At 38.3% G+C, this 14011-nt stretch overlaps 1 protein-coding gene across 4 annotated transcripts in view; it reads right to left on the reverse strand.

Annotated features, from left to right (window-relative positions):
- Positions 1 to 3898: 3898 nt before the first annotated feature.
- FAM214A (family with sequence similarity 214 member A) overlaps positions 3899 to 14011 on the reverse strand; it is a 48774-nt gene continuing 38661 nt past the window's right edge. For all 4 annotated transcript variants that reach the window (XM_030498520.1, XM_030498519.1, XM_030498518.1 and 1 more), the window contains 4 exons: positions 13582 to 13740; positions 11601 to 11669; positions 10569 to 10768; positions 3899 to 5148 (listed from right to left, as the gene is read on the reverse strand). In XM_030498520.1, the coding sequence (XP_030354380.1) occupies positions 4995 to 5148; positions 10569 to 10768; positions 11601 to 11669; positions 13582 to 13740 (582 nt within the window). In that variant the 3' untranslated portion in view covers positions 3899 to 4994. The remainder of the gene's footprint in view (positions 5149 to 10568; positions 10769 to 11600; positions 11670 to 13581; positions 13741 to 14011) is intronic.

The following is a 14011-nucleotide window of genomic DNA, read 5'->3' on the forward strand; positions in this document are numbered from 1 at the left end:
CCTGCTCCCGCGGGCCGGCCCCACACCGCGTATAGGCAAGGAAAGTCCTTGCTGCTTGGCTGACATGAGCTCTCGGGCCCTCGGGAGCTTTGACTCCCAGCCACCAGCTCACAGGACAGGAGGTCTCAGCGCGTTGAAACTTGTTAGCAGCATGGTTTTGAAACTTGTTAACATCGCGGTTTCAAGTATATGAAGTATTTTATTCCATCTCTTTCTACTTCTCAGTGTCTGGTTCCCGGCAGAACAATAACCTCCCTGGGACTCCCAGACTTTCAGAACATAGAGGAGGGGTTTAAATAGTTCACTGTCAATCCTTACTGGTCCCCAAATATGGGGATTCATTGAACGACAAGGTATAGATTTTACTTAATACTCAGTTAAATGAACGTATGCTCCCACTTCACCTATACAGAACATACTTTCCTGCACCATGTGGTGCTGTCCTGCGGTTCTGACCTCCAGCCTTTTCACTGCAGGTCTGTGTGCCCTGAGAGCCGGCACACACTCTCCATCGGCACTGCAGACCCTGCACACGTGTGTGCTGAACCAGCTGGAGCACAGCCCAGGAGGGATGGGCACAGGCAGGCTTCGTGTGGTTAAGGTCCAGAAGACAAACCTAGAACTCTACAACTTCTGTTTTAAGTCAGTGATTTTGCCATAGCTGAATTTTAATAACAGCTCCCCAAACCAGTAATTGGAAGAGTCATTTTGAGCAGCTGGTTTCGTCCAGAGATCAGGATTGTGTAGCAGCAGGGAACTCAAGGAATGTGCATATGCCTTAATCCAAAGGGATACAGCAGGGCAGATTGCACAGGAAAATCATAGAACACAGTAGTATTTTTTTTTTTTCTAATGATAAAGAAAGCAATGATAACAGTGAGTGTGCCCCATTTCCTTCTAGCAAAACCAGGCAGAAATGGTCGGGAGGTGTAAAAAACAGAGCAACGGGTAGAAGAAATGATCATGAAAAGGATGAAGACCATAGATTTTGAAAGGGAGCAGAACAACAAAGCAGTGACAGCAGACAAGGATGCAAACTTCAAGAATTTAAATCTCTTAGGAAGTTAATGTGAGGGAAAACACAGTTTTGAGGATTCAGCAGTTCCTTAACAAAATTATTTCTTGAAAAGAACAAATGTAAACTATACTGCACAGAGGAAGGTTGGGAAGTAAATTGAGAACCTCAGGAAAAGCACAAGTTCTTCAATAGCCTCAAATACAAGAAAGCGTCATATAGAAACCAGGTCAATTTTTGAGAGATGTGCATCTAAAGCAGATCATGAAGACAAAGGGGCACAGAATCATTACTGAAAATTACTGAACAAACCTTGTTAAGGCCAAAGGGCTTAATGCTTGTTTTGTTCAATCTGGCATGATCAAGCTAGCTAGTGTAACAGAGTATAACCTCAAGCTGGAATAACAAAAGATCAGTTTATAGGATACTCGAATCAGTTATTGTTTTCCTTATCTGGTGAATATGTTCAACTTGGATGAAAAATTAACCGTGAGGGTTTAGAGAACTGACTGAAGCAATCTCCAATTAACAGTGGTCATCTATATAGGAATGTGTAGAAAATTAATGTGTTTCTAGGAGACTGATAGCTTGGCCATATTTCTGAATTTAAATAGGAGGAAGGGGAGGACAGAATACAGGCTATATAATTAAGCTGTCTAATCAATAATTACCAGAGAAATCATCTAAAATAAGCACTCAAAAAAGAAACTGTGGAGCTAGACATGAATTCACAATTAAGAACAAGGGTTTCATGCAATGCTATTTCCTTTAATGAAACAGACCATGCAGACAAGTGGGTGAAGGTGGCTGAAGTTCCAGATGCCTTCTGGCATTAATAAGGCTTCTGACACTTCTGCATGCAAATTAGGGAAACTAAACTAGATGAAACTTTAATACAGTGGATGCAAGTTTTGTTGGAAATGGCTATCAATTGTTCAGACAGCAATGCTGTGTTTAGTAGGGTTTCACAAAGGGCTTCCCAGGGCCAATACTGCTCATACGTTTCAATAGTAACAAATTACGTTCAGTAAGAGAAGCTACAAGAACACTAGAAAATAATTGCAATTCAGATTCAAACACAAGATCAGATACGAGATTTTGGGTACTGAGAGAGTGAAGTTCACTAATGACACATCCAGGAAGGCTACATATTGTGAACAAGCAGGTAGGACACCTGTTATGTTGGATAGCAAGATGAATGTAAGTTGACATCTTCTGATACGAAAAAAGCATGTATAATAGGATATATGAAGAGGACTTTAATCCATAAGACTTATCAACCAGTCCTTCCAGTCTAATTGGCATAGAGGCCCTGTTTGGGATGCTGTGTCCACTTGAGGCATTTCAAGACAGTTTCAGGCCAAAAGAAGAAAGCAAAGAGCCAGAATGATGAGGTGTGCAGAATGTACAAGGTGATGCTTACTGAAGAGTCTGGGGTTGTCTTAGAAAAAAAACAGACTGAGAAGGGAGATACAAGAACTAAATTGTTTTCTTTGCACATAGTGAAAAGGCCAAGTAGTATTTGACTTCAACTGCAGCAAGGCTTAGTTGGACATTATAAATAGCTTTCTTGTACAGTTTAACACTGGAAGAGATTACCTGAGTGTCATCTATGGAGGCCCTCATAAACCACTCAAACATTTATCAAGAATAATTCTATATGGTTGAGCCTATTGAGAAGTAAAGAGAAGCAGCAAATGCCCTCTCTAAAATTAGCCTGTAGTCTAATTTCTTAACCTATCCATAGAAGGTCATGCGGAATTCAGTTCATATTTTATTCATTCAGCGTTTCTCCAGGTGTGTCCCTAATAGGAAGTGTTAACTCAGATCAAGCTATAAATGGAGAATGGCTTCGTTAAATCAAAGTTGAGCATGGATAATCTAAGGTCACTTACATTCTGAATCCATACGGAAACTAAATGTACTTTGACTGTTTAAGTCAATACAAATTTATTTCCTAGGCATGATTTGCAGTGACCACATCTTCAAAATCTACACTCCTTCACTGCTCAAAATGAATCAATATATTACTCTGAAGGGAGAAAAGGATGGCTTGAAGAAGTCCTTTAAAGTTATCAAGATGACACAAACATACAAACATTGCGTATTATCAGTGCAAAATAAAAAGTTCATCTATTACAGGTGAGCTGTGACTTTTCATTAAAAGTGTGTCCTTTTCTCATCCTTTTTTTTTGCCAAGTGTGCAAGCAGATGTGCACTGTGACACAAAAAGTACTTTGAGGATACATGCTGTTTGCTTATGACTCAATACTAGCTACAAAGAAACTAGGACACATTCTCATTACACTAGTCTAGTCCTGTATAAAATATAACTGCTGTTGTGTTTGACTCTTCTGCTACCAAAAGAAGCCTCTTCCCAGTTTCACAGGTAACACAAATGACTAGAAAATGCAAACAATCTCTTCATGTACAGTTATTCCCAACTGTCTATAAAATAAATGCTAACTAAACTTTGAAAACTTAGCATATCAGAGGGGAAAATACTGCCGAACTGGGGAACAGATGCAGTAATATCTGAGCTTTCCCCTTTTAGAGCAACAGGGATTTAAATATACAAGGTAGTCGATAAGTATCATCTGGAAAGTCTGGTCTCCCTTACTTTCCCTGGCAGACTTCCTGGAGATTTCACGATACACTGACTTCCCTCATATAAGGGCACTGCTGAATATACAAGGCGCACATTCATTCTTTCTCCAGAGTCTTCATCAGATAAGTGTGTTATATTCCCAGATATGAAGGTCACCTTTCATACTACACGCTGAAAACCTACAGCCATGTAAAGAAAAACGTGTAAGTCAAGGTAAGACAGTTGAGATCCTCAGCAAACATTGCAAAGCTTCGTTATTAAATATATACCTCAAATATAATAAAATGCTTCTAGCTTTATTTCTCTCAGTTACACAGTTTAACACTTAGCATAAACTGTTTCTCTGACTGTGTTTTGGTTTAGGAGTACACATACATACTGGAAAATATTTATATGCCCAATGCAGCATTTCTAGTAAAACTTCCTATGGCCACCTAGTGGCCTAAATAGAATTGACCTATTAAAAATATTTCGGATTACACGAAGATCCTCATTATCTAAAAATAAAACAAAAGGTACAAGTTCCATAGCTTTTGCATATATTTAAGATATAAATACTAATTTGTTTGCACGGTACATCCTTTAACACAATCTGAGAAATCAAATGGGAGAGAGCAGGAAATTTGTGTGAGAAAAACTAATAACAGAAAGCAAAATTAAAGTGGCCCTTAGGCAAAAGAAGAAATTGAGGGAGTAAAATATGAATCAAACCAATGATCGGAATGCATGAGTAAGTAAAGAAACAGTCTGCACTATGGTCACAAGTGTTACTAAATCTGTATGTGAGGAAAAAAGAGGGTACCATCAAAGAGAAAAAAAGAAGAAAGCTAAATGCTTGCATAGTGTGAAATGTTATGGAAATTCACCTGTTGTCCCCATTTGCAATAACTTAAATGAATATCACTTAAAACATCACACAGATTAAAGACATCTGTATATATTTCAGATTTCAATATTAATGCCAAAAATACATAGTATGATTTTACATAGGATTTATGCTACATTAGAACACTAAAGACAAACATCACTTGAGTATTAAATGAAACATTAAATATTAAATAACTGAAAAATAAAATAAAAAGTGTAAACACTAAACTAACTTGGGAATTTGCTATTGCAACACATCCAATGAAGTGGTTTTAAAACAGTACAAAAAGATTAGATTGAAGTATATTTCCAGTCTACTTGGAATACACAAAGCTCATTCCAGAAACCTTTTAAAAACTGGTCCAGGATCACATAAGAACCTTCTCTCTCTTGAGCGCTATTTTAATTCCTTTACAGACTTAACTTTATACTGTCACCTCTACCAATCTTCGCTCATAAGGAGTAATCAACAGTAAAATGAATACTTTAGTTTGCCATTGTTTGCTAGCATCTTGGTGAAAACTGAGGATTTGTTGGAGATTCAGTGTAAGATTTGAGTTCATATGCAGCGCCGCTATCAACTTCCATGGATTTCCGAGAGAATAGGAGCCTTACATCTCTGTGGAGGTAGATCTTTCCAGATTTAGAACTCTGGAACCTGAAAAGATACAAATATCTGTATTATCTAAACCAAAAGATTCATCTTTAAATATGATTGACTAAAAGGCATTCCTTTAAGAGATTAAGGCCAAAAAACCCCAACATTTGAACACACAAAATAAGTCAGTTAAAATGAAGGAACAAAGAATAACCTAACATTTTTGATCTACTTTGTTTCCTTCAGCCTTGACAGGTTCTGTTCCTAATCACCAATGTGGTGGTGCACAGCTCTGAAAGTGGCATGGAATATTTGAAGTTCCCACTGCAATTTTGTATGTTGAAGATTAAAGTTCTCAGCAATCTAGAAAGGCAAAAAGTGCTCTTCAGTGAGCACTCCTAAAAATGTCCAGAGGGTGGCCTAAGCACATACAAAAGGGAAAGTTCAGCTATCAACAAAGACATATATACATATTAAATATGTATCTCACTGTTAACTATTATACAGACTTCATTGCTCTCTTTATGAATATACCAGCAAGACGTTTACTACTGCTTTACACCACACGCCAAACTGAAGTCCAACTCAAGAAGCAGTAGGTAGAGGGGTCTTTGCAGGCAGACAGAAAAGTTTTTTGCACCGAATATGGAGCTATGTCAAAGAGACTACAGCTCACTGGCCTAATCACCAAAGTAAACAGCAGCCAATTCCTGCACCCATTTATCTTTTATGCTGTGATTAAACAGCCTAATTCAGGTCCTCCAAACCTGCCAGGAATGCGCCAGTTCCACTTTCCCTGAGATTTAACAACTATATAGAGAGAGGAGAAATCTGCATTTCAGAGAACTGTATTCTATAGTCTATATCTGGCAGAACTCCGTGATTGCCTTCCCTCAACCAGGAAAGACAGGAGAGCCTAAAGACCATTTCTTATGGCAGCTGATGTTAATGCCATAATCACCATGCCTGTCCTGGGTTCAGCTAAGGGAAAAAAAGCTATTGCTATTGTAACAGAAATAGAAAAGCTACTGCTATTCTAATGACAAAATGCCATTACAAATGCTGAGGCAGTACACACTGTATTGTCCCCATGTATTACAATTTGCACAGATCTTTAATAAGCATTTACTCATTGACCACACTGAAGCAAAAGTAGTATCTCTAGATTGAACCTAGCCATAACCAGGCTGAAATTCTGAGAGGTAGGAAAGAGACAGCTACAGAAGATCTGTCAAGGTTTCATCGTCTGGGGCAGGCAGGTTGTAGAAATGGATTCTGTGCCTCCATTTCATTCAGGCAAGTGATGTAAAATAGCCTGTAGTCATCCCCACAGCCAGACAAAGGAAAATCCTGCTCTCCTAGATACAGCTGTCAAGGGCATTAAATGTGGTGGGGTCCAGCAGAATGCTCCTACTGGCTCCCACAGAGCTCCCATCCATCACTATTTATTTGCTTGATGCTGTCAGTGTGAAAGCCCTTTACCTGATAGGCAAAGGAGAGAAGATTTTATCTTAAGACAAGACTCTGGAGGACAGCACAAAAAGGAGGACTGAAAGAGGCGAGGGACAAACTGAACACATTAATTCAGTTAATTCAGCATGTAGCTCTTAAGACATTTTAAAATTAAAAAAAAAAAAAAAATTGAAATATTTTTTGCAGCAAAAGTATGATTGAAATTAATTAATACAGAATAGATAGATCTAGTTATCAAAGCACCATCATAAAATAGAGCTCAATTCCCATTTTACACATGGATCTATTGGAAAATAATTAGCAAGGTCTATTTTTAAACTTCTCAAGCTTACTATTTTCTATTACTGCAAATTCTGCAAGACTCCCTTTGCCCAGAAAATAACACTGTAACATGGCTTTTCTGAGCATGGCATTTCACATAGATTGAGGATAAGTGGAGGCAGAATTCAGAGGATTCTTCTCATCTCTGCTTCCATCGCCTAACTTTTTGCTTTGAGAAATGTTTGTCATAGTAATTGGGATTTAGAAATAGTGCTTTTCATACATGCAAATACATTGGAATAATCAAGAGACAGCCATTACACGCACCACCCTTGGGGGGTGGTGATGGACTGACCAGGATGGGATTGGCTCCATCCAGAGCTGCGGCAGCTCCAGTAGTGTTGTGTAAAGGAATCAAGAAAAACACAACAAAGGTCTCTGACAGATGATGTCCTAGGAACAGTTACAATAAACAAATACAGGAAGGCTTAAACACACAAATATCAGTTGAGCTAGAAAGTCTGTCAGAGGAAAGAAAGTGATAAACATTACTGAAGAAATTACAAATACAAGCACAAAACCCTTACAATATATTTTATAGGCCATCAAAATTCACAAAGAACAGAGTAAGCCACAGAAACAGGATATAGCAGGATGATCACAAATACATAGGTAGCAAGACATGTTTTGCAAGTGGAAAAGGCTATACAACACAATCTGTAAAATATGTAAGTGAAACGATTAGGACAAGGATACAAATTTGTAGATCAAGAAAAAAAGCTGAAAGATCAGAAAGATAAAAGCCCAACTAGTACATCAGTAATAGCAGGTACCTTCAGCTTCCACCAGTAAATTTATCATATGCCACATTAGGAATTTATTTTTTTTCTTTTTTAAAGTTTCTTAACATCTTGAGGAATCACTACTTTTAACAACCAGTTTCAAGCTTACCCTCCACCTAGCCTTCAGTAACAACCCCTGTTTAGCTGTTAAGCAACAACAATTATGTTCCATGCAATTAAAAGAGGCAATGTCAGTAACTAAAGCTGTTGACCAAGCTTTAAAAACTTGAAAAATGTTGAGCTCTGGGCAGGTTAACTGTTTAATTGTCTTTTATAGGGATGCCAGAACATGACCTAGAAACCTAGATGGTCATCGCCTTCACAACACTGGGCAGAAATGAGGCATGAGCAGAGCTGGACTCACAGCTCTTACACTCATGTAGGTTTAATTATAATGCAAAAATCATTGCTTCACATGCAACAAAAAATTGATCCCAAAAACATCTCCAAGAAGCGACTTAAACTGCAGATGCCACTCTTGATTTTCTTACAGGGAATGAAGCTCAGCTGTCTGTGCAGGCTGCATTTTATATCTCAATACTGTAGCTGTGGGTACAAATACAGTCTAATGGCATATTGAACAGTATCTCAGACATAGAAAACTGCATGCAGAAGCTGCGTATACAATAAATCTGACATTTTAAATAGTGTTATAGAAAATCTGGCCACCAATGTTAAGTTCCAGACCTGTGCAAGCACTTTTGCTGCATTACCACTTGAAAAGAAGCTTTCATAATGTGAGTGCTGACAACTGTGATTAAGGCCTCTCAAGCAGATGCGACCACAATGCAGCTTACTGGTGGTGACTTCATTTGGTTTTTTGAGCAAAATTTCAACATGTAAGCTTACAAGATGCTTGTTTTCAACAACTGCTGCAACTAAAACTGAAAGGCTGTTCTAAGCCAACTTGAGTAATAGAAAAAAATCTGAATAGTTTAAATTTTTTAGGTTTGTATAGAAGTTTTCAGTAAAACGGGTTTGAGGAAACATTGCTGCTTTTAAAAAGGAAATTTGAAAACTAGCTTAAAAAAAAATTAATATACTAAGACTTTTTAAGCTCTCCTAATTAAAACCCATCTTTAGTAAAGAAGGCTACTAGATCGACAACTGAGACTTGTAAAATCTGAAGTACTCTATAATAAACCACAAGATAGATCAACATAAACTCCCATAATATTTCAAGGAGTTTTGTAGTTCTTCAATTGTGAGAAAGGACCCACTGTTTGGGTTCATCTCTGAAGCAAAAAAACTTCTGGCACACTCTGCAGGTGCTTATACTTTCCAAAGTAAGCAGCTAAGCATCATTTTTTTCAGCCAGAAATGGATGCATTTCAAATTACATATTATATATCCATGAGTTGATCCCTACTAGATGTCTGAAAGCTGAGCTAAATTGTACAGGTATTTCAAAACTGGAAGAATCAAAATAGCATTTCTGTTTCTCAGTAGGTATCAGAAATAGGAAGCTCACGAAAGAAGATTTCTAGCTATAAAAGCCAACAGAGAGGAAACCAGGTTTGCCTTCAAATAGAAATAATTATCAGGCCAGTCTACAACAAATTTACAAACTACATTAAAGCAGAAATTGAAAGGGGACACAAGTCTACTACTCTCCATGCCTGTATGCCAGATGTGGTTGGCCACAGATTTTTGCCCACCTCTGCAGCTGATGCCTGTCCCCAGTTCCTCTGCATCAGTTAGCTTAACATTAGAAGTGAATGGAGCTTTTTATTTGGCCTACACACTCTTTTCCAGAATTTAGCCCAGAACCACATTCTTAAGTTAGACATGGCAAGTCAGTGTGGCCTGAAAGGGTGAATTTCAATCCAGGCTAAAATTCAGAATGAAAACACAGTTCAGCAGCCTCATCAGGATGCTATTTTCAAACTCCAGTAAACCAACACACATTTTTTTATGACTGTCGTCTTTCATTTAATAGGAAAGCTTGGCCTGGAATCACTGCCCTAAACAGTTGTGTTTCAGAAGTCTGCTGGGCAGAAATCAGCACCACTAAATAGGGAAAATAGTATGTACCAGAAATAATTCTACAACAAGTTAAAGAGAAAGGTGTCAGAGATTTGATTTTGTTTGGCTTGCTCGCTCCAGAATATCAGCTGCCATTGTTTTTTTCCAAGTGCTGCAATGAAAGCACTAGGTCTGCACTTTACTGTGGTTTCTTTACTACAATAATGCAGGCAAAAGTCTGCAAACTGAAGGACAGAGTATATCCACCATTCCTCCTTTGTTTCAAACTACAGTCTCCAGAATATCCCGAGAGCAGCAACACAGTATCTGGTTTCAGGCAGTGCTTTGTAAATCATTTAAGGAAGATTGTGTGAATATTTTATAAAGTGAAAGGCATTATCAGCAGTATTGCATCATGGAACAGGTATTTACATCTTTTACCACTAAACTCTGTATTTTTAGGAGTAACTCAGAATGCTTTTCATGTTACAAGCTATTCTGGTCAAGAGGCATGTGTGTGGGACACTGGGCACCTTCTCTACATTGATCCTTAGTTTTGGCTTTTACCCATGTAACATCCACACTCACTATTTCCTGTAACCTCAAAAAAAATACATTGATCCAGCCACATCTAAACCTCTCTTACTAAGAAATAAAATTTACAAGGCTATACATAATACTTCAATGCCAAAAAAGAGCTTTATATTTTAACTTTGTTTCTCCCAGAGTCCAAATTATTTATTAGCTCTTATTCCTCTACTGTCTAGCTTCAAGACCAAAGTTAAAGGCATTCTTTTTGTAAATAAATCTGTATTCAGAAATGTTGGCAGGGAAAGAAATCATGAGATAAATTTTGTAAGGTATTTGGTTTTTTGTGGTTTTGTTTGTTTGGGTTGTTTTGATTTTGGGGGCTTTTTTTATTAACTCTGAGGAGCTTACCTCAGATGTATGAGGTAGCGTAGTAGCCTTTCTTCAGTCTGTTGACTGTTTTCTTTATTGACAGTTCTCTTGACTTCTCGTCTCACAGGAACAGAAAAAGTTCTTTGCCGTAGGAATGTTTGATGATTAGCTGGCATTTCTCTCAAGTCATAGATCACCACAAACATCTTCACCACAGTTTTGTTAGGGTTAAATAAGGTCTGAAAAGACAAACAGTTCAATGCTATACTCTTTAGAGATGGCAAACTAGTAAAAAGCAAATGAACAAACAACAAAACCCAAACAAACTCCACCTGCCAAAATAGTCACCATCCTCTATGCACTTTGCTCTGGTGCCATACAGAAACATTTATGTAAAAACATTGTGCAGTTTTTCTGGCTTTCAACACTTCAGCTACTAGCAATTCCCACTTTTAAATATAATACTAAATACACCTAATCTGAATGAAAGACTAGTATATGAATACTATTTTGCTAATCTGCATCCCTCCCCATTTTGGCTTATTTTTCTAGTCAGCTTTTTGTCTACGCTATTTTCTAGAGACAATATGCTCACAGGTGGTGGGCTCTGCTTTCAAATCTGAAATGTGTTACCCTGGACTGGGTTCTTATAAGAAAGAGGCAGATCTTTGGTTTTAAGCAATGACTGTGATTTACTTTCCAATCTTATTACAAAAAAATAGGTGGTGTTATAATGTTACAAAATTTAGATACAACTGAGTATTTGAACTTAATCCCTTTAGAAGGATTTCAGAATTTGGACTGTGGCCTAATTACTTCTCCGTTACTTGTTCAAAGCCATGGTGTCCCCAACTATTCTTAATCTTCAGTAACTGATTTTAAGTCTCTTCACAGCACAGATGGGTTCAAAGGTTGGGAGTCTTTTTATTTCTGCTTTCAATAACTGCAGTACCTACAGAGATGTACCATTTCCACTGCTAGCTTTGTGCTCATCTCCAATAAGCCCACCTCCTTTGCATGACTTTCTTGATATTAGTGGTTTCAAGGCACCCTTATCTGCTGAGTACATACCACTTGTATTGTTCCTGAAGGCGGTACCCGATAACCCCTTTTACCAAGGGACTCTAAAGTAATTACACCCTAGGGAAAAAAAAAAAAAATAAAGGACACACATTTAATTCACAGGGAGAAATACAAACAAATCAAAACGTTCTATTCATGTAATTGCATTAATTAAAAACAAAACCAAACCAAAACCAAAAACTAATAATGTATAAAAGCTAAAATCTAGAGAAGGCAATACATTTAAGATGCAGCTAAAAATCAACAGTAGGGGCCTTACAGATACTTTGGCAGATCATTAGAAGCTGTGCAAAAAGTGGTATATTCTCATCTTGAAAAGATCCAGGTTGCTGCATCTCCAAACTAGCAGTCAGGGAGCTATGACAAAATAGAGCTTTCTTTAAAAAATGGCTTCTAAGGTAAAATGGAAGCTTTGTCTCCTCCTTTCCATTTTTACATCACTTACAGTCACACCAATATACTCCACATCTCAAAGAACTGATTTCTGCTCTTCGAAGCAGCAGCAGATGCACTTAATCTTCCATTCTAATCCAAACTTTAGCAATGATGACATCTGCTTTTGTACCAGCTGTGATCTACAGAGCATCCGAGTGCGCTGGAACACTGCTGAGGCCACCCTTAGGGTACTGCCCTAGAGCACACGTTTGACTGACCTGCAGTGCACAGCTGTTGTCCCTCACCGCACTGAACTTAAATCCCCAAAACCCCCAAACAAACAACAACAACAAAGACCCCAGGGCAGAGAAACTAGCTATACAAACAGGAACAATGTTTCTGATGATGGAGGCACTATACAAATGTGTATTAATCCTAGGAGACTTAGCCATAACAGCATGTTTAGAGCGTGTAGAAAAGCCTGAAACAATGAAACTCAGCTAGGAAAATAAGCAATGCTACTTTAACCATCTGAGGAACATCAGAATCCCTTCACCTCCTGGAAAATCACATGAAATAATCTAGAAAAATGAAAGCAAAACAACAGATACTTCTTTGCAGTGGTTAAGAGAAGATATATACAAGTTTAGACTCCATTATTCAAACTTAACTTGTAAAGCCATTTCATTTTCTGAAGGTTGTTTTCATTGTTCTGACCTTCTGTCAGAAACAGAAGGTGAGAAATATGTTAAGTACCATTAATCTACAAGCTAAATATTGGGATAATCAGATGTTCAATGCTTTACTTACATGTTTAAATGGACTATTTACCATGTTTTAGACAGACATACACATCTGAAAACCTCTAAAAATTAGTCACCCAGGTAACACTGAGGTTCCTTAACAGGCATTCAGAACAAATCTGATTCAATGCTATCGTATAAGACATCCTTTGCTTCTTACAAGGAAGCATGCTTTTTACAAGCAAGCACTTTCAGACATCTAAAACCCATGCTATCATTGCAGAAATGTGGAACAGAATTAGCACACAAATACTGAGAACGCAAGTACTGTGTGGTGTTAACATCAGCAAACCGTACAGCTTGTGAGAGTGCCACGTGTCACACTAGCTCAGACAGTATTTGCTTTAAAAGAAAGGGCTGAATAACTTCTGTGCCTAAAGTCTCCATCAGCAAATATACCTTGGCCTGCACCTAACCCACTCTGGGAGTGGTTAGTTACCCAGGGCAGCTGCTTGTTGGGACAACAAAATGTATCCCATTAAGTCCAGATATGCATCACTGCCTATTTTAAGTTAGGTGGATAAAACGAGATGGTGGGGGTTGATCACTCCAGTGTGGAGGGAGACAAGTATGTCCAATATTTCAAGGTGAGAGCAGTTGGATGGTGCGGCAGAGCAATGGGAGGAAAAGCACCAGTCAGGGAAAGGAAAAAGGGACAGAACTGCATCATAAGCAGCTGAAAATAACCCAGATCCCTTCAAACCCACTTGCTAAACATCTTTTCACTGAGCTCTTGTTCTTCACCTCCACCTATCAGAATATATGTAAAATAAATCCAACCACACGCTTACCATGTAAGGAGAGGGCGCATTATCATCTGAAACACTGTAGAATGACACTTCAACTGGCAGAGTCATGTGTGTGGGACAAAAGACTCCACTTGCTCCTACTTCTGCTGTGAAACCCTCCACGACGCCGAGTGGGTCTAGGCGAAAATTCAGGACAGATTCCTGAAAAACAGAACACATACAGCTTAGGTTGGAAACACCTCAGAACATAGCAGCAGACAAGGGAACAAGTTTATATAAGAACTTGGGTCTGTTCTAAGGTGACCTGCCAAAAATCAACACTGAGCCAAGAATTATGATAAACAGCAGAACATTCAGCATGATGAGATGGGTTTAAGAGAAAGCATCATCTACATCCAGTCTTCATCCTACTGAAACTGGTGCAAAAGCCCAGAGAATTTTATTGCAGCAGGATCTAGGCATGCTTTTCCTT

Source organism: Strigops habroptila, chromosome 9 (genome assembly GCF_004027225.2).
Source record: "Strigops habroptila isolate Jane chromosome 9, bStrHab1.2.pri, whole genome shotgun sequence".
Classification (NCBI taxonomy): domain Eukaryota; kingdom Metazoa; phylum Chordata; class Aves; order Psittaciformes; family Psittacidae; genus Strigops; species Strigops habroptila.